A 23,603-nucleotide genomic window follows, 5' to 3' on the forward strand; every position below is an offset into this window, starting at 1 on the left:
TAGCCCTGGCTGTCCTGGAACTCACTTTGTAGACCAGGCTGGCCTCGAACTCAGAAATCCGCCTGCCTCTGCCTCCAGAGTGCTGGGATTAAAGGTGTGCGCCACCACACCCAGCTAAAACCATTTCTTAAAATGTTTTCTTCCTAAGATAATTTGAATCAAATCAGCAATTCTATAACATCATGAATTCATCCAAACTGCATTAATTCATGAAAGTTCATCTTTATGTTGCTCTGCAGGAGGTCTGCTCCACAGGGTGGGTTGATGCTCAGATATCCTTAGCCTAAGTAATAGTGACAGGAAAGACATAACAGCAGCAAGAAGCAATTTTGGGGTGAAGTCTCTTGGGACTTTGCCTCTCAGAGCTCACCCACCTTAGGCCATTGCAAAAAAGTGGGCCACCTCCAAGAAGGCCACCTGCTAGCCTTAGCTCTTGCTAGATAGCTCCTGACACTTGGATTCTCTTTGTCACTGTAGTAGAAGAGAAGGAGACCTTGCAGAGTCCCTCTTAGCTGTGTGGCCCTGCAGCCCCCATGGGGATAGTCCAAGTTGGTGAGTGATGGAGTGTCAGAGGTTGGTAGGAGGAGGCTCCTCTAGAAATGATGTTGAGGATCAGAGGTGTGGCTCAGGGTGTAAACAGATTCCTGCACAAGTGTCAGGGCCAGGGTTCAGATCGCTAGAACCTATGTAAAACCTCGGTGGTTGTAGTGGAGACCAGATCCCCCGAGCAAGCTGGCTACCTGGGCTGGATGAAATCACGAGAGACTGACCTTCGGTACATAAGCTGCAGAGTGACTGAGGAAGACATGTGGCCTCCACGTGCACGTGCACACGGGTGGGCATACAGGCAAACATGTGGCATCATGCATATTCGCACATGCAAACGGTACACAGAAATGAAAAAGGGTGTGAAATTTGGCAGGGCCAAGGAGAATCAGGTGGGAGGGAAGAGCCCAGGAGTGCGAGCTTTATTCCAGAGACAGGGGGAGCGTCGACCCAGGCCCACACTGTGAGCAGCTGAAAACCTGAGAAAACTGAAGCCTGGCTGCAGATGGAGAGGGCAGCCCACACAGTGTCAAAGACGTGGCATAGAGGGTACTGCGCATGCTTTTGCTGAGGAGGGGCGTGTCTTAGCTAAGTATCCGAGAGAGGCTCCATTTGTCTTCCTGGAGTGACACATTAGGGGATCCTCATTGACCAACTTCCCAGCATCCTTCCCAAGAGGCAGGATAGTATGCCAGAACCTCAGAGCCAGATCTGATTGCTTGGCTGTCCCTGAGTTGAATGCCTTGGAAGGAGTCAAAATGGAAGCCTTCGGAGAGAGTCTTGAAAGAGGGTGAACACCCCTCTAGCCCTAAGAACAGCCCTCTAGCCCCAGCTTCTGTCTCTGGCTGTCCAATGTTGAGCAGCTAGCTACCTTAATGCTAGCTATCCCATTTATAGAATAGGAGCCGTAGGATCGTACTTCTAAGGAATGGAGAGCCATGGCAGCCAGGAGACTAGAAAAGGGTAGGACTCCCTCTAAAAGCCGCCAAGACTGTCAGGATCAGCTCAGTCATTGCTAAAATCGAGGCAACCAGGCCAGCGTGTACTGCTCCTTTACAAAATGTCTTTGGGCCAGTGAGATGACTTAGTACGTGGGTGAAGAGACTTAACACCAAGCCAGATGACCTACATCTGATCCCTGGGACCCACACTGACTCCAGCAAGTTATCCTCTGACGGAATTCCGTGTGCAGCCCATTGGCAAGCACATATCACACACCATTTAAAGGAAAGGCAGGCACGCATACACAGTGCTGGGAGCGTGGTCCCCTGCAGTCCAGCCCTTCGGGGTGTTCATTAAAAATTTTCAAAATCCAGTTTGTTTATGTATGTGACTGTTTTTGCCTTTGTGTCTGTGTACCATGTGGGTGCCCGGTGCCGATGGAGGTCAGAAGAGGGCATCAGACCACCTGGAGTTGTAGTTGTAGATATAACTGTAAGTGACTATACAGATGCTGGACTCTAACGTGGGTCCTCTACAAGAACAGCAAGTGCTCTTAACTACTGAGTCATCTCTCCAGTCCCTTATTTTTTCTTTTCATTTGATACAAAATCTTGTCAAGTGGTGTTGGATGCTCTCAAACTTACCTTATACTCCAGGCTGGCTAGACCTTGTGATCTTCTGGCCTCAGCCTTGGAATACAGGGAAGGCTAGCACATCTGGTCCTGTTTTAATACAGCTGTTTGGGTAGTGAGTGGTTGGTTCCCCACAAGCTGGGATTCTGGACATGTCCCTGTGAGCCATGCTACAGCTTGTGGCTTACGGCAAGCACTGGGTCCCATGGACTGGAGTCTTCCTCCCTCTTGTTCCTTTAACATGCTATAGCCCACGAACACCTGAGGCCCACCCCCTTCTTGCTCCTGTATTGCCTGATGTGGAGTTGCTCTGAAGTGCCAGAGACCAGGAGCCAGAGGCGGAGCTGTGGGTGGGACTGGCTCTTACTGAGGTCTCCCCTGGCTTACAGGTGGCATCATCTCTCTGTGTCCTCTCATACGTGTCTCTCTGCTTGTATCTGTGACATGATACTTTAAAGTTTCTTTATTTATAGTAGGATGTGTCTAAGTGTATAGATCTGTGCATAGGTGTGTTCAAGAGTGTGGGTGTTTACATGTATGTGTTTGTGTGCATATCTGTGTCTCTGTGTGCATGTATGTCTGAGTGTGTGTATATATATATATATATGTATGTGTGTGTATATCTGTGTGTGTTGTATGTGTGTGTCTCTGTGTGTATATATGTGTACTTGTGTGTGTGTGTATATATATATATATATACATATATATGACTGTATATATATATATACATGATTCTGTGTATATATATATATATGACTCTGTGTGTATGTGTACGTGTGTGTATATATATATATGACTGTGTATATATTTATATATGACTCTGTGTGAATGTATATATATATATATATATATATACACACACACANATATATATATATATATANCTCTGTGTGTGTATATATATATATATGACTCTGTTTTTTTTTTTGTTTTTTTTTTTTTTTTTTTTTTTTTTTTTTTTTTGGTTTTTCGAGACAGGGTTTCTCTGTATAGCCCTGGCTGTCCTGGAACTCACTTTGTAGACCAGGCTGGCCTCGAACTCAGAAATCCGCCTGCCTCTGCCTCCCGAGTGCTGGGATTAAAGGCGTGCGCCTATATATATATATACATATATATATGACTCTCTGTGTGTATATATATATATATATATATATATGACTCTCTCTGTATATATGTGTGTGTGTGTGTGTGTATATATATATATATATATATATATATATATAACTATGTGTATGTGTATATATATATGACTCTCTGTGTATATGTATATATATATATGGCTGTGTGTGTATTGTGTACATATATATATATATATATATATGACTGTATGTATGTGTATATATATATATGGCTGTGTGTATATATTGTGTGTATGTGTGTGTATGTATGTATGTATGTATATATATATGACTCTGTGTATGTATGTATGTATGTATATGTATATATATATCTACAATTCTGTGTGTGTTCTCTCTTTCTGTCTATGCTTTTCCAGCTCTGTGAATGGAAGGTGGCCAGGTGTCTCACTGCTCCGTGTATCAAGCACACACACTATCATCTTCTACCGGTTTTTAAACTTACCACCATGCTGTACTTATTGGCTCCTTTTACCCCCTATATAGTTCTCTACTCCATTTCCTGCCACCAGTCAACCCACTGCTCCTCCTACTGACTGCTCTCTGATTCTGTCTGTTTCTGGGTTTTCATCTGGTTGGCCATGGTAAGGTCACATGACAGTTAATGCTTTGGGTCCTGCCCTTTGAGCTAGACAAGCACGGAAAAACACAGGTGGGGCATTGCCATGATCCCAGGGTGGAGAGGCAGTGACATGTTTTGGTGTGTCACTTTGATCTGACTCTGCAGCTTGGGATGTGTGTTTATGGTGATATGACCGACCCAAGAGAGCTTGGACATCCTGAATGTTCTGCATTCTTGGTGTGCTTCTTGGCTGGGGCCATTGCACACAGTGGGCCCTCTGCATTCTCCTGGGCTCTGCCCCCGAGGCTTCCTCCCTTGGAGCAGGGCAGGGTTTGAGTCTGGCATAGGAGAGAGCAGCGGAGCCCCGCCTCTCTATGTTGTGCCTTTGGTCTTACACAGGCTTGGTTGGGACCCTGGAGGGTTTCCAGGGGCGTGCCCTGGCTAAGCATCCCAGAGACTTAATTAGTGAGTCCTGATCTACAGAGTCACCGCTTGACCTGCCTCCGAGCATCCTTCCCAGAAGGCAGGACAGTATGCAAGAACCTCAGAGCCAGACCTGATTGTCTGGCTTTTGGGTGTCCCTGTCCCTGAATTGGGTGTGTCGGTATTCTCAGGTCAAAATGGAAGCCTTTCCAGAGAGTGTCATGAAACAGACAGTGAACACCCTGCTAGCCCTAAGAACATTGCTCTAGCCCCAGCTCCTGTGGGCAGCTACCTTAACCCATGCTGTCCTGTTTGTTAGAATGGGAGCTATAAGATTATACTTCAGGGTAATAGAGAGCATTCTGGCTCTGCCTGCCTCCTGGGACAGGAAATAACTCTCTAGAACTCTGCCTCATCTTCCATCCCCTCCCTTCCTCTGTCCACCTTGTCCCTGGAACTCCCAAGCCCACATGACAGTTACATCCCTGGAGTTTCTGTGTGAGCAAAGACAAGGGGCAACTTTGACTAATGGGACAGAGCCTTCCCTGTTCTGATGAGGTGGTATGGCTGACCTGGTTCTAATTTGCTGTATCCCATTTCCTCTTTTCCTTCCAGAACCTTCCGGTGCCCAGCCCTACTTCAGGAGCCCAGGCTGACCCCTCCCCCTTAGTTGTGGCTGAAGTCGTGAAGCCATGAGCTGTCTTCTGAACAATATGGTCCTGATGGGGCTGGCTCTGCTGGTCTGCGGAGTACAGGCCTTTCTCCTTCCCAACACCACGAGCCTGGAGAAGCTGCTGAGCAAGTACCAGCATGCAGAGCCACACTCACGCGTGCGCAGGGCCATCCCCATGTCAGACCGCCAGGAGATCCTCATGCTACACAACAAGCTGCGAGGCCAGGTGTATCCCCCTGCCTCCAACATGGAACACATGGTGAGCATCCCACCGGGGTGATGGTGGGCCCAGGGGAGGGGCGGTGTCTTACGATTTTTTTTTTTGAGAGGTCTCACAAAGTCCTGGCTATCCTTGAACTCACTATGTAGCTGGGGTTGACTCAACTTCGAAGTGACCCATCTGCATCCAGCCTCCTAAGCGTTGGTGTTACCAATGTGCCTTTCTGACAGCTTAGGCTGACTTTAAACCCGATCTGTAGTCAAGGATGGCCTTGAACTTCGGGTCTTCTGCTCCATCTCCCAAGTGCTAGGACTACAGATGTCCACCACCATGCCCAGTTTATGCAGCGCTGGAGATGAGCCCAGGGCCATGTGCATGCGAGGCAAGCATTCTGCCAACTGAGCTGTACTCTCCGGACTCAGCTACAGGCTCTCTTCTAACTGAGATGCACTCTGCCCACCGGCACCCCACTTCACACCTCCTTTCTCTTCTAATCCCTCCTTTCTCTCTCTCCCTCAGTGGACCCAAGGCCAGGCTTCTCTCGCTGTTCAGCCCTGTTTCTGTCCGTGTCCCCCATGTCACAGGCTACCTCCTCTCTGAAGCTGCCATTGACTTCTGTCTTAGGGTTTCTATTCCTTCACAAACATGACCAAGAAGCAGGTTGGGGAGGAAAGGGTTTATTCAGCTTACACTTCCACTTATTCAGCTGTTCATCACCAAGGGAAGTCAGGACCGGAACTCAAGCAGGTCAGGAAGCAGGAGCTGATGCAGAGGAGGCCATGGAGGGATGTTCCTTACTGGCTTGCATCCCCTGGCTTGCTCAGTTTGCTTTCTTATAGAACCCAAGTCCACCAGCCCAGGGATGGTACCAACTACAAGGGGCCCTCCCACCCTTGATCACTAATTGAGGGAATGCCTTACAGCTGGATCTCATGGAGGCATTTCCTCAAGGGAGGCTCCTTTGTCTGTGATAACTCCAGCTTGTGTCAAGTTGACACACAAAACCAGCCAGTACAACTTTCTCCCAGAGACCACCCTGGGATTCATGGTCTCAAGGGTCTAGAATGAGTGGCCAGCTATGTGGGCCCCAAGCAAGGCTGCTCTGGGGTAGCACGGTATAAACCTGTATCTTTTCCCTCTGGAAATCTGTGCACCCTTCCAAGATGTCATCCCATGGAGTGGGTGTGTGCTTCTTTTTGCAGGGCATGGTTAGAAACATAAAAACTCGTGGCAGAGTTCTTGGGTAGGCTCCTGAGGTACCTAGGCAGTCTCCTCTTTTAGCTGCTCTGTCTCATGCCTGGCCTTTGCCAAGGATGACAGAAGCCAGAGAGGCCAGCTCTCCCGAGCTCTTGCTACAAGCTGGGGTAGCCAAGTGAAGTGGCCATGTGTCCCTGAGTTCCAGGGTGGAAAGATTCCCCTTGGCTGGCTTTCCAGAACTGGGTGAGGATCGGGGTGAGGACGAAGCTGGCCACACACCACAGGGTCACTCCTTGTCCCTGGGAGTGACCCTGCCTCAGTAGATTGTAAACCTTCAGAGACTTGATGCTCACTGCTTCCCAGATACTGCACAGGTGGCCAGGCACCTCACACAGGAGTGGGACCTCCAGGGACGGCTCAGAGAGGCCATGTTGTCAATGGTAGCTTCAGACTGTCCTTCTACCGCCTTTGCCAAAGATGAGGCAGCTCCTGCTGGAGGACCATGTCCCAGCAGCTACCCCTGGGCAGGTGGGCAGTGTGGTGCATCTTCCCAGCAGAGACACCATGGAGAACCAGGTTAGGGGTGGGTGCGTGAGGACCTGAGGGGCCCTGCTGGGACTCCGGGGAACAGGAAGTATTGATTCTGGTCTGCAGATGGGAAACTAGACTCAGGCTAATCTGGAAGGGTCATGGCCCTGACATACATAGTGAGGGGATAAAGATAAGAATGTGGGGGGACCACAGGCTCCGTCCTGTTTCGGGAACTATCTAGAGCTAGCCTCTGTGCCAGGTCTCTTGGCCCACCAACTCTCTCGGCTCGCCAACTCGCCCGCCTTGCTAGGCCATATGGCTTCCACCAGGCCATTTCTTGGACGCCCCCCCTCCCCCGAGTTCCTCTCACTTTCATGCAACACCCCACACACCCCTGGTTAGCCATCTCAACACCTAATTACCTGGTAGAATCAAGACTCTTACTGCTTAATTAGCCAATCAGATGTATGTATCAATAACACAATTTACAAGATGCCGATACAATAATCTTGGAGCCAAATGATAATGATTAAGTTTTAACACAATTATTCTAACCTTTTGATAACACCACTTGTCAACCTCCATTCTGGTTCTCCCTCTCCTCCTCAGCCCTCTCTCTCATCTCCCCAACTCCTCGCTCTGCCTCCTTTCTCCTGTCCAATTACAAGCCTTCCTCCCACTGCCCTAATGTGATTGGACAGGGAAAAATCCTACCTTTCACGCCTTCTGCCTGCATGAGGTTTAGCTTATTGGAGAGTTCTGTGGAGTATTTGAGCACACGGTCTAGACATGCACATGGGGGGTGGGGGAATCTTCACATAAGGTGGATGAAACCTCGTGGGGCTGCTGACCAGAGGAGCCCACGCCCCCCGCTGCTGCACCCCCTGACAGCAGGCTTCTAGAGACTGAGGACACCCAAAAAGCCCATGAGGGGCTCAAGGTGGCTGTAGAAGCTAAAGGCTGAGGTGGTCGGGAGCGGGAGTATGAAGATTGAGTCCGTGAGCAGGGAAGGGCGCGAGGGCACGGAATGCAGAAACCTCGATACTTTCCACAGCTCCTTCCCTAAAAAGGCAACAAGTTGGGGGTTCCCCAGGGGTCTGCTGGTGCTTGAATTTCTGATTTTTTTTTCCTGGCAACACATCATGGTGATCCTGGAGATATGGGTATCCCCAGACAGACCTACGGGCCTAGGGCCAGAGCCTGGTTCTAGACTATCTGGGTATGAGATTGTGGGCATCTGGCCTGGCTTCTCAAAGCCTCTGCCCTTTATTCTGTAAGATAAAATAAGACCAGGAATGAGGCAAGAAGACGGGGAGAGACTTGGGTGCATCCAGGGCTGGCACTGGGGCTGTGAGTGGGCTCTTGGCCCCTAAGAATGGCCCGTGAGTGACCAAGATCTCACCTGGCCTCTCGGTGTCTGACTGTCATTTGGCACACCCCGCCCGATCCTCTAGTTGTGCGATCGCCTGGGCTTCTCACAAGTTAGAGGCACAGCCTGTGCTGACAGTCCCCGGGGCTGCTGTTTCTGCTTCGCCCTCCTGACGGTCAGCTGCCGTCTCTGTCTGCCCTACAGATTTGGGATGAGGAGCTGGAGAGATCCGCAGCAGCGTGGGCACATAGGTGCCTGTGGGAGCACGGGCCTGCCGGCCTTCTGAGGTCCATCGGGCAGAACCTGGCTGTGCACTGGGGCAGGTAAGAGCAGCTAGCACCCCCGAGCTGCAGCATCCCCTACCTGAGTGTGAGTTGGCTGCTGGCCACAGAGGACTTGGCGTTCCCACGTGTCATCAAGGTGTGTGTCGGGGGCGGGGGGGGGGGCGGGGGGGGAGAGTACGCATCTGATAGGTGTGAGGCTCTGGGTTCTATTCCTAGCACAACAAGCAAACAAACAAACAAACCACTTAATGGGGCAACCTGCAGCTCTGACAGGCTCAGCTCTTCGTTTTTAGCCTGCTGCTTGGCCAGGCACCAGTGCATTTTTACAAAATTCCAACTGCAGCCCAGACTGCCCCCCACCTCCCCGCTGACTTCCCTTTTCCTTCTATGGGCCCCCTTCCTTCTAGCATAGTGGTGTGTAGCAAGCACAGCACTCCTTGGGTGAAGATGGCCTTTCTGTCCCCACGGCTTTGGTTTGGTGCTTGGTTCTATTCTGAGGCCCTTCCCTCCAGTCATCCCCCAGGGATGCTGGGACAGGGATGGGGTTAGAGGCTCAGACTGTCCCTGCTGTGATAGGTAGAGTCCTCCCCTAAGGCATGCTGGTGTGGGTTCAGTATCTGTAGGAGTGACAGGCAGGCCCCCTTCTGCCCCAGCTCCTCATGGCACGTGCCTCTGAGGGACTGACCAGGGTGGGAGGCCAGTGTCCCAGGACTTGCTGACCACAGCTGCTGATGCTGGTCCCGGCTGGTAATTGTTACAAGACCTCAAACTGCCCGGCTGACCGCAATGCTGTCATGAAGGGTCACTTTGCCTGAGACCTCATTCTCTTCGAACCACTCTGTTTACACTTGCTGTGGGTTCACAGACAAGTTCTTATTTTTGCTTCCTGACTGAAACCAAACAGAACAGGGAGTGCGGAGCGGCTCACACCTGGAACCCGGGCCCTCAGGATGGGCAGGCAGGGGAGTCGTGAGTTCAAGGCCATCCTGGGGCAATGGCTGCAGGTCTATGGTCCCACCACAGTGTCAGAGCTGTGTGTCACTCCTCAGACACTCAATGTCTGTAAGATATGTCTGCTATGTCTACTTTTCATCCCTCTGTCTCCTTGCAAAGTACTTCTGCTTGGCCCTGATTGATTGATTGATTCTGTCTGTCTGTCTGTCTCTCTCTCCCTCTCCCACTTCTGTCCCCATAGGTACCGCTCTCCTGGGTTCCACGTGCAGTCGTGGTACGACGAGGTGAAAGATTACACCTACCCATACCCCCACGAGTGCACTCCACGGTGCCGGGAGCGGTGCTCGGGACCCATGTGCACCCACTACACACAGGTAATGCGGGCACTGAACTCCACTCAGCCTGGGCCCCAGACCTGGGGGGTTGTGTTTGGAAATGGGAGTGCATGAGGCCTTTGCTTTAATTCGGTTTGTCTCAGAGCACACTGGTTGATTCCCACTTTTTGCTATCCATGAGCTCACGGAGGAGACACCTGGAGTAGGCTCTGGAAGCTTTGTTGCTGAGGTTTTTCACCGGTGCCCTACAGAGTCACCCTTGAGCTTCAACACAGTGCTGTCATTTCAGATGGTCTGGGCCACCACCAACAAGATCGGCTGTGCCGTGCATACCTGTCGGAACATGAACGTCTGGGGAGACACTTGGGAGAATGCCGTGTATCTCGTCTGCAATTATTCTCCCAAGTAAGGCTACGTAGTCTTGGTCACACAAGCCAAGCTGGGGTATGCTTGTCAGCCATGGCAGAACGAGCTAAAACTGGCCTCAAGAGTGAAGTCTTAGTTACCTCACTAACAAAGAGTCTAGAAATGGCTGCATCTAGGCGAGCAAACGCTCTGGAGAGTCAGTCAGCAAGGACTTGGGCCATCTTAAGGTCCTCATGGCCCCAACGTGGCTGCTGAGTTCCAGCGCTCTGTCTTCACATACAATTCCACTTAACGTAGTAGAATTATAGGAATGAGTCGTCTCCTCTGGAATTGCCCCACAAAATGCTTTTGACCAGAGCCTAGATCAATCATAGACGAGGGGGAACCACAATTGCTCCAACTGGTTTTCTGAGTCATCTCCTAAAACCGCTTGTACAAGCAAGGGTAGCCGTTGTCTGGCAGGAGGGAGGAGCAGAGTGGAGAATGAGGTGAGGAGAGAGTGGAAAGAGAGGAGAGGGGCAGGAGACAGAGAGAGAGACAGACAGACAGACTTCATCATCAGTGCCATTTTCCCTGAAGTGGAGCCACAGATTGAGTCCTCTAATCAGAAACCTAACTCTTGGGGCCAGTGAGATGGCTCAGCAGGTAAAGGGGCTTGCCTCCAAGCCTGATGATCTCAGTTCGATTCCTAGGATCCACATGACTTCTCACCAGACTGGGTCTCTCAGGTTCTCCTTCCCCTCCTAAACAGGCCACACCAGGTCTGTCCAGTGTAGCTGCCCTCTTCACAGAGCAACTCCAGTCACAGGGCGTCATTCACCCAACGGCTCACTGCACAGATATGTACAGAGCGCAGAGCTACTTCCCCGTTTGCAGCCTGTGGTTTGAACAACCATGCTGGCCGCCATCCCGGCACGGGCACAGGCGCTGTGCTGTGCTGTCTGACATGCTTACTTATAAGAGGAATAAAGTAATCCAGGTCAGAGGAGGGGGGGTAGGGTGGGGGTGGGGAGCGTGGCTTTGGGGTGGCGGCTGAGCAGCCACCTTCCTGGGGACTCTGCTTCTGAGGCGAGGCGACTCCTAGCTCAGCTTAAGGTGCAAAGTGAGAGACAAGTTGGATTAAATTTTTATGTTTAAAAAAGAAAAATGCTGGCTCTAATCAGAAACCTAAACTCTCGGGGCCAGTGAGACGGTTCAGCAGGTAAAGGGGCTTGCCTCCAAATCTGATGACCTGAGTTCGATTCCCAGGACCCACGTAGCAGGAAGTAAAAACCAACTTCCACATGGATACACACATACACATTAAATAAATAAATGCAAAAAGATTTTTTTCTTTTCCTTCCCTGCTGCTGTTCTCTCCCCTTTCTTGGTAAAGGCACCACAGGGTCAAGGGTCTTCTGTCGAACCAGCCTAGGACCTAGAGTGAACTCTTCAGGCTACATCCTGTGTGGGAGGGCAGAATGAAGGCCCGGGAGGCACTGAGTCTAGGGAAATGTCCCCTGGCTTGCAGTTACCACTCTTCCTTCTGCACTCCCACTTGGCTGTGGGAGAGCAGAGAGTGAGCATGCTGGGCTGTGGGAGAGAGCAGAGAGTGAGCATGCGCGGCTGTGGGAGCGAGCAGAGAGTGAGCATGCGCGGCTGTGGGAGAGGGCAGAGAGTGAGCATGCGCTTTGGAACTCCTCTTGTGAAGGTTCTGGTCCTCCTGGAGAAGGGCCCCACTCTTGGGATTGCATTAACATTACTTTCCTAAAGGCCCATACTGACGTGTGGCCTTCATTGCGAATGAGGGCGGGCACTGCCTGTGAGACTCAGCCACGGTCAGTTTGTTTGCTACTTAGTTACTTTTGACTGCTGTATAATATTCCACACTTCCCATGGCCTTTCTCTTTAAGAGGCATTCCCAGGCTCTTAGCTGCCCGGGACACCATCATGAAACCAGGGAGGGGACAATGCACAAGAGGCTGGGAATAGAGCAAGATGTGCCTGGCTCTTGCCCCTATGACCTCACGTGTGCATACAGTGCCATCCGTGGGATAGTCCAAGGTTTGGAAGCCTAGCTGTCTGCTGTCTAGCTAGAAAGTCCAGCCAGCTCAGTGAACACTGGTTTCTGCCCTTTTGGACCAGGAAGCCTGGAAATGTGGCCTATCTTTAAAGAAACAGAGTCCAGTGTGCAGAGAACTGGGCAGGGGAACAGAACCAAACCCCTGTGGGCAAGGGGACCACCACACTCTCCCACGAACAGCTATGCCTGATGTCCCACTGAAGTTCACCTCAGTGCCCCCCACTGTGTGTCCCCAGACCAAATACTTGAGGGCTTAGAACTGTGGGGCCCACAGCCACATCCAGAAATTGTTCCAACTGTCCAGGTGGGTCTATAGAGAGGAGGGTGTTCTGCGACGGTGCAAAGGAGAGAGCGAGACCCCCTCCCCCAGTGTGGGCCACCTCCCTCCCTGGCTCAGGGTTGTCATCACCCTTTGGCCATTGGAGTGGACCACAGGATACACAGAGGTGTCTGTAAAGCATCTCGCATCTCGATGGCTCTAGCGGGAGCTCCTGCCTCTTTAGAAAGCCACCACAGGCCACTCTTGTGGGCCTCTTTGCTTTATACATACTATCAAGAACATTGACCGAGTGTTGCCCTGGTGATTATCCACTAAATGAATAATGAGCCAAAGCTACGGGTTGGGGACAATGGCTGAGGTCACTTAGATGGATCTGAGGCCACATATGTCACCCAGGGAGCCATTTCTTACACAGTGCTCAGACAGGCTCTCATCATCGTGCCCAGAGCCCCCTGGTTGACTGGTACTGGAGGGAGTCGACAGCTGCCTTTCCCTGACCCATACCTACCAGGGACTCTGGGGTCCCCTGGTGGACCTAAAGGATGGCCTCCTTCATGGTGTTTCTGTTCTGTCTACAGGGGAAACTGGATTGGCGAGGCCCCCTACAAGCATGGTCGTCCCTGCTCTGAGTGTCCATCCAGCTATGGAGGAGGCTGCCTGAACAATCTTTGCCACCGAGGTAGGTGGCATGAGGGCCACAGCCCTGGTATGGCTTCCGGCCTCTGAGCCACAGGTTGTGATGACTGAGGTAGAAATGAAGTCAGCTCCAGACTCACTCTTGCAGCCACCCCTGGGTCCCCTCTACCCTCTGCACTCAGCCCATGCACCCCTGCAGACACCACTGTCCTGAGATGCCCCTCACGGGCAACTCCTTGGCCTGGTCCCAGTGGACAGTGGACATGGCCTTGACCTGAACCCCTCCCCCCAACTTCCTTAGCACGTTCAGTCTGCAGTCTGCTTAAAACAGATGTCGCTTAAGTCAGAAGTGGTAGCTCACACCTGTCATCCCAGCACTCGGGTGGTTGAGGCAGGAGGATTGCCATGAATGTGAGATCAGCGTAGGCTATTTAGTAAGACTCTGTTTCACTCCCCCAACAAAACCTGCACACACACACACACACACACACACACACACACACACACACACACAATCGAGGTGATTAAATGTGAGACTCAAAGTGGACGGTTCCCAATCAGCCCCTGGCACTGGCATCTTGTCTTCACCATGGCTCTTTTCCTCTTGAGAGTGGCTGCTCTCAAGGCTGCCTGGGGCTGGGGCAGCTGGGGGACAGACAGGCTACTTTCTGTCTCCAGGGCAACCTACAAGCATGGCTCTGTTGGCTCACACTGGGCTGCTTAGAAAGCATCCATTTTTTTCCTTCCCACCGTTAACACACACGTTCTCAAGCCTAGCACACTCTTTACATACTGGAATAGTTCTTCTGGCTCTCAGAAGTTGTGTTTCAGAAGAGGGGTTGAGATAGCCGCCTGGGCAGATGTCTGTGGCTGAGAGTTCTATTCTGTATAGTTCTAATAGCTGGCCTAGGCCGACAGGGTAGGGAGTGGGGTCCACTGCAGGGGAGGGTGCTCACACAGTAGTGACCCTCTTGCCTGTACTGTCCCTGAGATGGACTTGGGGTCAGTGTGTTGGATCCTGGGGTGAGGAACAGCAGAGGTCATAGTTCACAGTAGGCCCTCTGCTACTCCAGCTAGCTGATGTGAAGGGCACCACCAGAGGTCTGGGATGGACACAGGAACAATTTAGACCCTGTTTGCAGTCTGTCCCATGAACTGCTTTGTGCCAAGTTCCTGTGACAGCTCTTCCCTAGAGACAAGTCTATCTCCGCCTTCAGGGAGTCTCTGGATGGCAGACAGACATGCACCTGCTACCGTGCTCCCATGAGCCCCAGACTCCTTAAGAACCTGGTTGTCCTGTTATTACAGCTGCTGGTGTGCCCCAGGGCACAAGGGGTGGTGGTGGTGGTGGTGGTGTGTGTGCAGGTCTGTTGAGCATGCCAGTAAATAGAGACCCTCACCGCCACAGAGGGCTCTTTCAAGCAGCCAGAGCACACAGAGGCCCCAGACACTGGCTTACCCATCCCACGGTGCCCGTGGGCTTATTCCTCTATTTGTGGTGGAAAACACCCAACTCTTGTTTGGCAGGCACGATGGTTTTCTCAGCTAGCCATGCAGAAAACCTCCCCTAACCCGGCTTATCTACATAAGCCACTAACTAAGGGTGTGCCATGGCACCCTTAAGGCCATGACCTATAATGGGGACAGGGGATTTAAGGATAAGGATAGAAGTTTCCTTCTATCCGGCACCTCCCTGTGGGGGATAACAGGCTGGGAAGGAACCCAGCTCCCTGGCCAGCTACATCCCAGCTCTGGGAGCTTAGATGGCTTCTTTATATCCCTTTACCTCTCTGAGCTTTAGCGTCTTCATGTGAGGAGTGGTTGCCACGTCTCTTCTAGCAGAAAGATGAGGCGTCATGAGAGGGACTGAAGGCTCAGTTGTCATCAGACTCAGAGTTAGGGGAACCCAGAGCATACTGTGTGTTGAATATCTTGGGAGTAAGCAGAGCTTGGTCTAGGCAGGGATGGTCACCAGGGAGTGCCCAAGTCCCTATGGGTCACACATCCCTATGGCATCCCACGGAAAGGGTTGGGTATATGATTTTCAGCTTTCCACTTTTATGTCTGGGGCTAGGGACCAGGACTGCTCGCCCTTGCTCTGAAAGCGTGAGCCCCCGTAGACTCTTTCAAACCAGATTTGGCTCAGGGAAGCTGGGCTTTTAAGTCATCAGTTTTTAAAGCCAGTGGAAGAAACCCAGCCCATGCCCAGACAGCCCCGCCATCAATGAGGGGCCCTGTGAATGCCTGCATTGATCAGACGGGACCTTGAGGCTGCCTGTGCAGCCTAGGGGCTCTGTGGAGGTTCAGCCCAGAGCTGGTGCCACTGTGCTTTGGAAATTCCAGCCTTGGGAGCCTTAGACCTTGCTGCTGACATTCTTTTTTTTCCCCTTGGCTCTCAGTGGGTGGGGTTTGAATCGCTTGCTCACTTTGGATTTTGGTAAGCTTCTCCCATGTATGGAGAAGGGAGTATGGTGGGCCATGAAGCTGGGTCTCCTGGTAGCAAAGATGAAATTACAGCCAGCCATATGAATGTTCTTTTATCTCTGCCTTCAGTGTTCCTTCTCTTCTCAGGCCAGGGCTAGCCTGGGATAAGTCAGTCCCCACTCGCTGCCTGGTGCTCGCCTAGAAAGACAGGGGGCGCCTCACCTCTCTCGTTGGCCTTTCATTTGGATACCTATCCTGCTGGCGGGGGACATCAAAACCCAGGCTGCTGCTCTATGAAGACAGCGCTTGGGGATGACGGGCCTCTGTGGAATCAGACAGGCCTGTGGGTGCTACATTTTTTCCTTCTTGAAATAGTCTTGGCCCAAACTCATCCACTGACGGCAGTCTGACTCCGAGACAGCATTTTCCTATGAAGCAGGCTGCCAGCCTGGGGGGAGGGGGCACTCACCCCCTCATTGGCCTGTGGGAGTGTTAATAAGCAAGCTCAAGGTGGGTGGGCTGAGCTTCAAAGGGTCAGTGAGGGAGGTGTGTCCAGGTTTACTGGACACCGGGGAGTCTCTGGGTGTTCCCCTCTGAGGTGTGCGGAAGGGCACTTCCTGACTCTTGAGAGCTGTGGTCCTCAGTGGGGCTGCCTGGGGGCTCACCATGGGTAAGGTAGCTTGGGGTGGCCAGCCCACTCTCAGACTCTGCTTTGCTGGGGGGTCAGTGTGGTGTCCCGTCAGCCCACTTTCGGAGGGAGCCACGTCTGTTGTCCTGAACAGAAGTGGAGATCAGTGGGCTGAGGCTAAGAGCCTCTTGCACAGTTCAGCCCACAAACTGAAGTGCTTTAAAATGGGGCTGGGGGGGGGGTCATGGTGACAGAGAAAAGAGAGTGCAGGGTGCCCTTAGGAGGGAAAGGATTGTGGGATTTGGGCCAGCTAAGCTGCAATCTTTGAAACCACGGAGCTGGGGTTTCAGATAGTTCAATGTACCAGGTCTAATATGTTTTGAAACTGAATCTCAACCAGTCCAGGCTGTCCTTGAACTCACAATTTTCCTGCCTCAGCTTCTGGAGTGTGACAATTACAGGTCTGTGTGACATGCCCTGATTTTTAAGTTGAGAGAGAGCAGTCCTTGAACTCATAATTCTCCTGCCTCAGCTTCTGGAGTATGACAATTACAGGTCTGTGTGACATGCCCTGATTTTTAAGTTGAGAGAGAGCGAGTATGTATTGGTTAGGGTTTTTTTGTTTGTTTGTTTGTTTTGTTTTGCATCTTGACACAATCTAGTGTCACCTAGGAAGAGGGAACCTCTGCTGAGAAAACACCTCCATCGGCCTGGCCAGAAAGCGTGTCTGGGGACGGAGCGTTTTTTGACTGATGGTTGATATGGGAGGGCCCAGCCCACTGTGGGTGGCACTACCCCTGGACAGGCAGCCTCTCTTGAGTTGTATAAAGAAAGCAGGCCAAGCAAGCACCAGAGCAGGGCAGTCAGCAGTGTTCCTTCATGGCCTCTGCTCCAGTTTCTGCCTCTAGGTTCCTGCCTTGGCTTCCTCACTGAACTGTATCACCCTGTGAGCTGAGTAAACCCTTCCTTCCACTCTTGGTCCTGGTGGTTATCATATCAATAGAAAGCCAACAAGGGCATAGGGTCTCCTTATGTAGCCTAGATAGTCGTGTTACTCACGATATAGCCGGGCTGGCCTTGAACTTGAAGCAATCCTCCTGCTTCAGCCTCCCTGCACACTGAGTCACTGTGCCCGGCCCCGTCCAAGGTTGAGACAGCAAATCTCCGTGGCTGAGCCAGGCTTGAGCCAGGCGAGGGGTTCCTGTCACTAGGGGTAGAAATGAGGCATGAGTCTTTGTGACTTTGCCCCAACAAATCTAGGAAACAGAGGTCCCTCTGAGAAAGCTCCAATTCTGGGGCTAAGGTAGGGACGGGGACAGACAGTTTTGTGGAAGAAGAGGTGCGACACTGATGTCCAGGTGTGGCTGCTGCACCCTACCCTCACGCAGGGCTGCTTCTCTGAGGTCCAGAGTAAACATGGATGCGAGCTGACCGTCCTCAGGGCTGGTAGAATTCCACCTGGGCAGGCCTGTCCTCAGCCTAACCTCCGCTCTGCGGATGAAATGACTCTTTGTGAAGCCAAATCGCAAACGAGTTCCGTCTGTAAGGTGCTTTTTTTCCAAAGAGGATTTTTAGGGATGGATCTAGTGGCTAAGGAGCTCCCTGGAATGTAGGAGGCAGAGGTGAGTGGATCTCTGAGTTTGAGGCTAGCCTGGTCTATACAGTAAGATCCTGCCTTAAGGACAAAAACAAAAACGAAGGGTATTTTGGTCGAATCCCGAATGTTCTCTTTCCCCCTTACCACCAGCAGAAAAGCCTCACAAGCATAAACCAGAGGTGGATATGATGAACGAGGTGGAATCGCCTCCTGCTCCCGAGGAAACCCATGTCTGGGTTCAGCCCAGGGTGATCAAGACCAAGAAGACCGCAGTCGTCAACTTCATGAGTGAGTTGCTGTCTCCAGTCTCTGGGGTGCCTGCCCCCAAGCCATATTTGATAGGGGTTGGTGCAGAACCAGAGCTGGGTATCCTGGCGATAGAGACAGGGTGGGGTGGAATTGGCTGGATGCAACCCCAAAACTTATTTGAGAAAGATGCTTTTAAGTCACAGAAATGAGCCTTACGGGAGGATGCTGGCTGGCTCTTTTTTCCAAGCTGGATGTTTGCTTGTTTGTTTAAATGTAGAGCCTCAGGGCACCCAGACTGCTCTTGAACTTGCTATGTAGCCAAGGATGACCTTGAACTCTTCATCCTTGTTTTTCTACATCCAGTGAACCTAGTTTAATGAGGTGCTTATGACAGAACCCAGGGCTTCCTGCATGCTAGCCAGGCAGACTCTGTATCCACTGAGCTACTCTCCCCTGCCCCCCAAGACAGCTGTTTTAATGTTAGATTTCCCTGAGGCTTTCGAAGGGACTCTGGGAGGAAGCGGGGTTTCTCTGGGATATACTAGTCACTGGGAAATCAGAGCACAACACATCCAGGCTGGTTCTGGGATAGTCCACGCATCCTTTCCCAGGTTCTGTCTCTCTTAATCAGCCCCTTGCTCCACTCTGTAAGGCTTCATTTGCTTATCCATACAAGAAGGGCGACAACACCCATAGCTACAACAGGCTGGATATGGACAGCAAAGATGGCTCATAGCACTGTGAGTGCAGCACCCAGAGTCAGCAGATGGCTCCCTTCACATTGAGACCAGTGCGAACTGCTTCCAGTCCCCACCCTTTGGGTGGACATTTGGGATCTCCATAGACTTCTGGAAATCCCAAAATATGAATGGTTCCAAACTTATCTCTCTGCCCCTGGACATCTCACCTCCCAATGCTTACTGTATCCCTGCCCAGCTAGCCCTCAGCTGCTATCTGGTTGGTATGTAGGAACTGGGTAAACAACCACCTTGGCAGAGGGATAGGCTGATGAGGTGCCTCTCACAGCAGGGCCACTGGGCGTGCTGAATGTCTGGGATTCCCTATCTCTAAGCATTAGAGGGTACAACAGTGGTCCCGCCAGAGAGAGGTGTGTCCACTCTTCTAAGATACCCCATAGTTCTTTCCCGGCACGAGGCTCTTTGGTTTTCAAACATGTCATACAAACTACAGTGACTGAATAGCCAGGAAGTATGCTGGTGCCCTGATTGTTCCGACAGGACCAGCTTTAATACTGTACAATGACAATCTTGTTCATCTCTTTTTTTAGATTTGTTTTGACTATTTTCAATTCTGTGTATGCCTGCCTGTGGATAGGGTGTATCAGTGCAGTGGTCCACAGAGGAGGTCAGAGCCCATGGAGATGGAATTACAGACTGTCTGACCATGGGCACTGGGAGCTGAGCAGTCCTCGGCAAGAGCAGTGTGTGCTCGTAACCGCTGGGTCGTCTGTAGGCCCCTTGGTAGTTTTCCCTTAAGCAACACTGCTCTCAAGTCCCCAAGAAGTCCTTATAAAACAGACGGCTGTGGAAATGTTGGCAAAACTCAAATTGGTTGTGAGAAACAGTATGGGTCAGAATAGCCAGGATCCCTGTGTCCAGGCTAGAACGAGGGTCCTCACAAACCCCGCTGCCTTTAAATTTACCCTCTCACATCTAGCCTTTATAGACATCCCAACCCTGTGTCTAGTTAGCCTACCACAAGCCACGCCTCTTGTACAGCCCACCCCTTGGTAAGCTTTACCTTCCTAGACCCAAGTGGGGCTGTGGGTACTGACTGTGTCAGCTAACATTCATGGTCACATGTTTTTTGTTTTTTTGTTTTTTTAATGCCCACAAGAACCTTTTGAGATGGGCACTGCCCCCATTTGTTTTGCTTGAGGGTGGTGGTTGGATACCAGCAGGAAATAACTTATGCAATGCCACAGCCGCCTTTGGTAAGTGGTCTGGAGCTGGGCATGGTGATGGAAATCTGTCATCCCAGCATTCTGGAGGCAGAGGCAGGAGGATCTCAAGTGAGGCCAGCCTGGGCTAAGAGTGAAAACACGTCTTAAAAATTACTAGACGCTGGGCGGTTCATGATTTTAATCCCAGGACTTGGGAGGCAGAGGCAGGAGGATGATTCTCTGATTTCCAGGACAGCCTGGTCTACAGAGTGAGTTCCAGGACAGCCAAGGCTACACAGAGAAACCCTTGTCTCAACAAATAAACGAAAAAAGAAAATCAATCCCGGGTCTATTGTTCCAGCCATAGCCAGCAGCCGCTGCTGCACTTGCTCTTGTGGCCTGGATTCCAGAACATTCCAGAATGTCCCTGGGAATGGGGGAGGGGTCTTCTAACCCTCTTGGCCTCATGGTCCCATTTCCCGTGTCTCTCCTAGCCCAAGTGGTCCACTGTGACACCAAGATGAAGGACTCATGCAAAGGATCCACGTGTAACAGGTGAGGACCCAGCAGGGCTGGGCTGGGCTGGGCTAGCTGCCCTTGGGACCCTCTTGAGGTATATGTCAGTCACATGATCTGCTAAAGCGCTGCTTCCTACTCTACTCTGAGCCTGCTAGACCCACAGGGGTGGGGGGCAATAGCACTCATACAGTTAGCACCATGTACACCAGATTGAGCTAGAAGCTTCCATGTCTGACGTATGCTGATTAGATTAACCGCGACACTCGTCTGTCCCCCGGAACTGTTACATCTTGCTATCTCCCAACCGTGACATCCTCTGTCACCCCTGACCACTGCCTCCCATTGAGCACTTGACTGATGAATGATCCACCTCTGTCACATGTCACCTCTCACTCCTGGGGAGCATGAGACATTGAGATAGGACACCACATATATTATGGGATATTGAGAAAGTCCCAGACCTTGATCTCTACCAAATGCCAGTGGGGACAACTAAAACTCTCCCCAGGCGGTGGGCAGTGCATTCTGCCAGGCACATGTTACTGCCAAGTGCTTTGTCTCTGGTCCAGAGAGTGCTACAGCCTGCAAGGCCCCCATGGAGTATATTGTGGGAGTGACACACCTGAAAATGCTCTTATTGTAACCAGTGTATCTGATGGGTTCTGGCAAACCAGTTCTCATTCCAGTCCTGTGGCCCACCCATTATCGTGAGTCCTCCTCTTGGAGCTGGCGTCAAGCTAACTGAGGTTTAGCCCAGAGCCTGGGGTCTCTGAGGATTTAACAGGATTCCCTCTCTAAACAGAACATGAGTCCTGAGGGGGGGGGGGGGGGATGGGGGGTGGGGTGGGTGTGGGTGGGGGTAGTACACTTATCTGGGGGAGTGTTTACAAGGTATCACTCAAGGTCTCTGCCAAGGGACACTGGCACCATCTGAGCCTGTCATGAACTGAGTGAGTTATTTGAAGCATCCTTTGGAAGGAGAAGGTGGCTATCCACATTACCCAACCGACCTGGATCCCAGTGTGTGGGAGAGCCCTTCACTCACACAGGAGTGACAGGAAACAGGATAGCCAGGATGTGACTGTCCCAAGAGCACACCCACCGGGTGCCCTGCACAGCAGTGGGGGACCTTTGCAGAACTGTCTTGTGAGAGGAAACCACTGAGCGATGGTGACACAAGCCAGATGTGGTGGAATGACCACGCCTAAACCCAGGGGGACATTCGCTGTCTGCATTGCGTGAACTGAGTGTCAAGCAGGGACTCCCGGACCACATCTTTTGAGAGCTCTGGGGCTGTCTAGGTTCTCAGAAGATGTCACACATTGTCAGATGGCTCTCCTTGGGCAGCCAGAGGCCCAGGGTCTGTTTATAGAGGCTTCAGAGTCATCCAGTCAGTCAGTCAGGGCAACTCAACCCAACACAACCTATGGCAGCCCGGCCTCACTATAAAAGTGACAGCCACTGGGCTTCCTTACAGCCTTCGACACTGAAAGGTATTTTATTCATTATTTCATTTAGAAAACAACAATCGATAAAAGAAAAAAAAACCCACAAACCCCACCAAGCCAGAGCCTCATCCACATGACGTGTGCTCCCTCTTCTTTATCCATGTGCCTGAGGCAGGTCCTGCTCATGGACTCACTGGTCATTCTCCACACTCCACCAGCACTCCTCAGGCTCTCTGTTTATAGTAGCCATGTAACAAGCTGACATCTGGTGATGCAAAGCTACGTTTGGCTGTGCCTCTGTCACCTGCTGCCATCTGCCTGGTCTTCTTTTTTAAAGATTTATTTATTTATTAAGTACACTGTAGCTTGTCTTCAGACACTCCAGAAGAGGGAGTCAGATCTCGTTATGGATGGTTGTGAGCCACCATGTGGTTGCTGGGATTTGAACTCCTGACCTTCAGAAGAGCAGTTGGATACTCTTACCCACTGAGCCATCTCACCAGCCCCTGCCTAGTCTTTACAAGTCCCAGTACACTTGATGTGCAGTTGGGGTAGCTTGCTGACTTTTTCCTGGGCACGTACATATTTGGAGGGGAGGTTGGGGCATGGGGTCTATGACATGGACTTGAAGACTTTCCTATAGGTTAGTGTTTGGTCTGTGGTGAACAGGGGGAATCATCATTCTATATTAACCTCATTAAATAACAACAACAACAACAACAACAACAAATCCTGGGTTGTGGAGATGGCTCAGTGTAGGCGAAGGCTTGTTGTGCAAGTATGTGAAACAGAGTTTAGGTCCCTAGCATCTTCGTAAAAGTTGAGTGAGGGTCTGTACCCCAGCACTGGGGAGAGGAAACAGAAAAAGGTGGGTCCCGAGGATTTCCTGGCCAGTTTGACTCACTAACCAATGAGCCCCAGGTTCAAAGAGAGACTGGTCTCAAAAAAAAAAGGGTGTAGAGTAATCAAGGAAGATCTAACACTACACACACACACACACACACACACACACACACACACACACACTGGGTAATGTATGCCTGCCGTCCTAACACCAAGGAGACAGAAACGGGAGGATTGTCACAAATTCGAGGCTAGTCCCAACTACATAATTAGTTCCAGGTCTTACTAGGCCACAAAGTAAGACTCAGCCTCTAAACAAACAAATGGGCTAGAGAGATGGCTCAGCAGCTAAGAACGGTTGCTGCTCTGTGTGAAGACCAGGGCTTGAATCCCAGAACTCACAGGGTGGTTCACAAATGCCCGTCTCTGCCTCTCCAAGGGATCTAACTAGCTCTTCTGGCATCTGCAGGCACCTACACCTCTATGTGCACACAGAAACACACATCGTGGTTCACAGCAGAGAGGTCTGTCAGTGACATGTTTCTCATCACTAGTGAGGAAGCGTGGCAATGTCACTGGGCCACCTCACCAACGAGCTTTTCATTTGCCTCTCAGGTACCAGTGCCCAGCAGGCTGTCTGAGCAACAAGGCGAAGGTCTTTGGCTCTCTGTTTTATGAAAGTGTAAGTATAGCCAGTGGCTCTTTACATCAGAAACAGGAAACCCCACCAGGTAGCCTAAAGTCAGTGGGACGTTTAAAGATAGGTCTCTCTTAGCTCAATCTGGAACGCCCAAACGGACCGATCTGAATGGACTCAGGGCTTCAAAGCTAAAACCACTTCTGG

The 23,603-nt window shown here is 51.2% G+C and overlaps 1 protein-coding gene across 2 annotated transcripts in view; it reads left to right on the forward strand.

Annotated features, from left to right (window-relative positions):
- Crispld2 (cysteine rich secretory protein LCCL domain containing 2) overlaps positions 1 to 23,603 on the forward strand; it is a 61,056-nt gene that overhangs the window by 12,989 nt on the left and 24,464 nt on the right. The window contains exons 2-9 of one of the 2 annotated variants that reach the window (XM_021169837.1): positions 4,857 to 5,173; positions 8,436 to 8,554; positions 9,711 to 9,843; positions 10,094 to 10,209; positions 13,091 to 13,191; positions 17,948 to 18,085; positions 20,444 to 20,504; positions 23,375 to 23,441. In XM_021169837.1, the coding sequence (XP_021025496.1) occupies positions 4,934 to 5,173; positions 8,436 to 8,554; positions 9,711 to 9,843; positions 10,094 to 10,209; positions 13,091 to 13,191; positions 17,948 to 18,085; positions 20,444 to 20,504; positions 23,375 to 23,441 (975 nt within the window). In that variant the 5' untranslated portion in view covers positions 4,857 to 4,933. The remainder of the gene's footprint in view (positions 1 to 4,856; positions 5,174 to 8,435; positions 8,555 to 9,710; positions 9,844 to 10,093; positions 10,210 to 13,090; positions 13,192 to 17,947; positions 18,086 to 20,443; positions 20,505 to 23,374; positions 23,442 to 23,603) is intronic. The other variant, XM_021169838.1, reaches the window with a different exon arrangement.

Source organism: Mus caroli, chromosome 8 (assembly GCF_900094665.2).
Source record: "Mus caroli chromosome 8, CAROLI_EIJ_v1.1, whole genome shotgun sequence".
Classification (NCBI taxonomy): domain Eukaryota; kingdom Metazoa; phylum Chordata; class Mammalia; order Rodentia; family Muridae; genus Mus; species Mus caroli.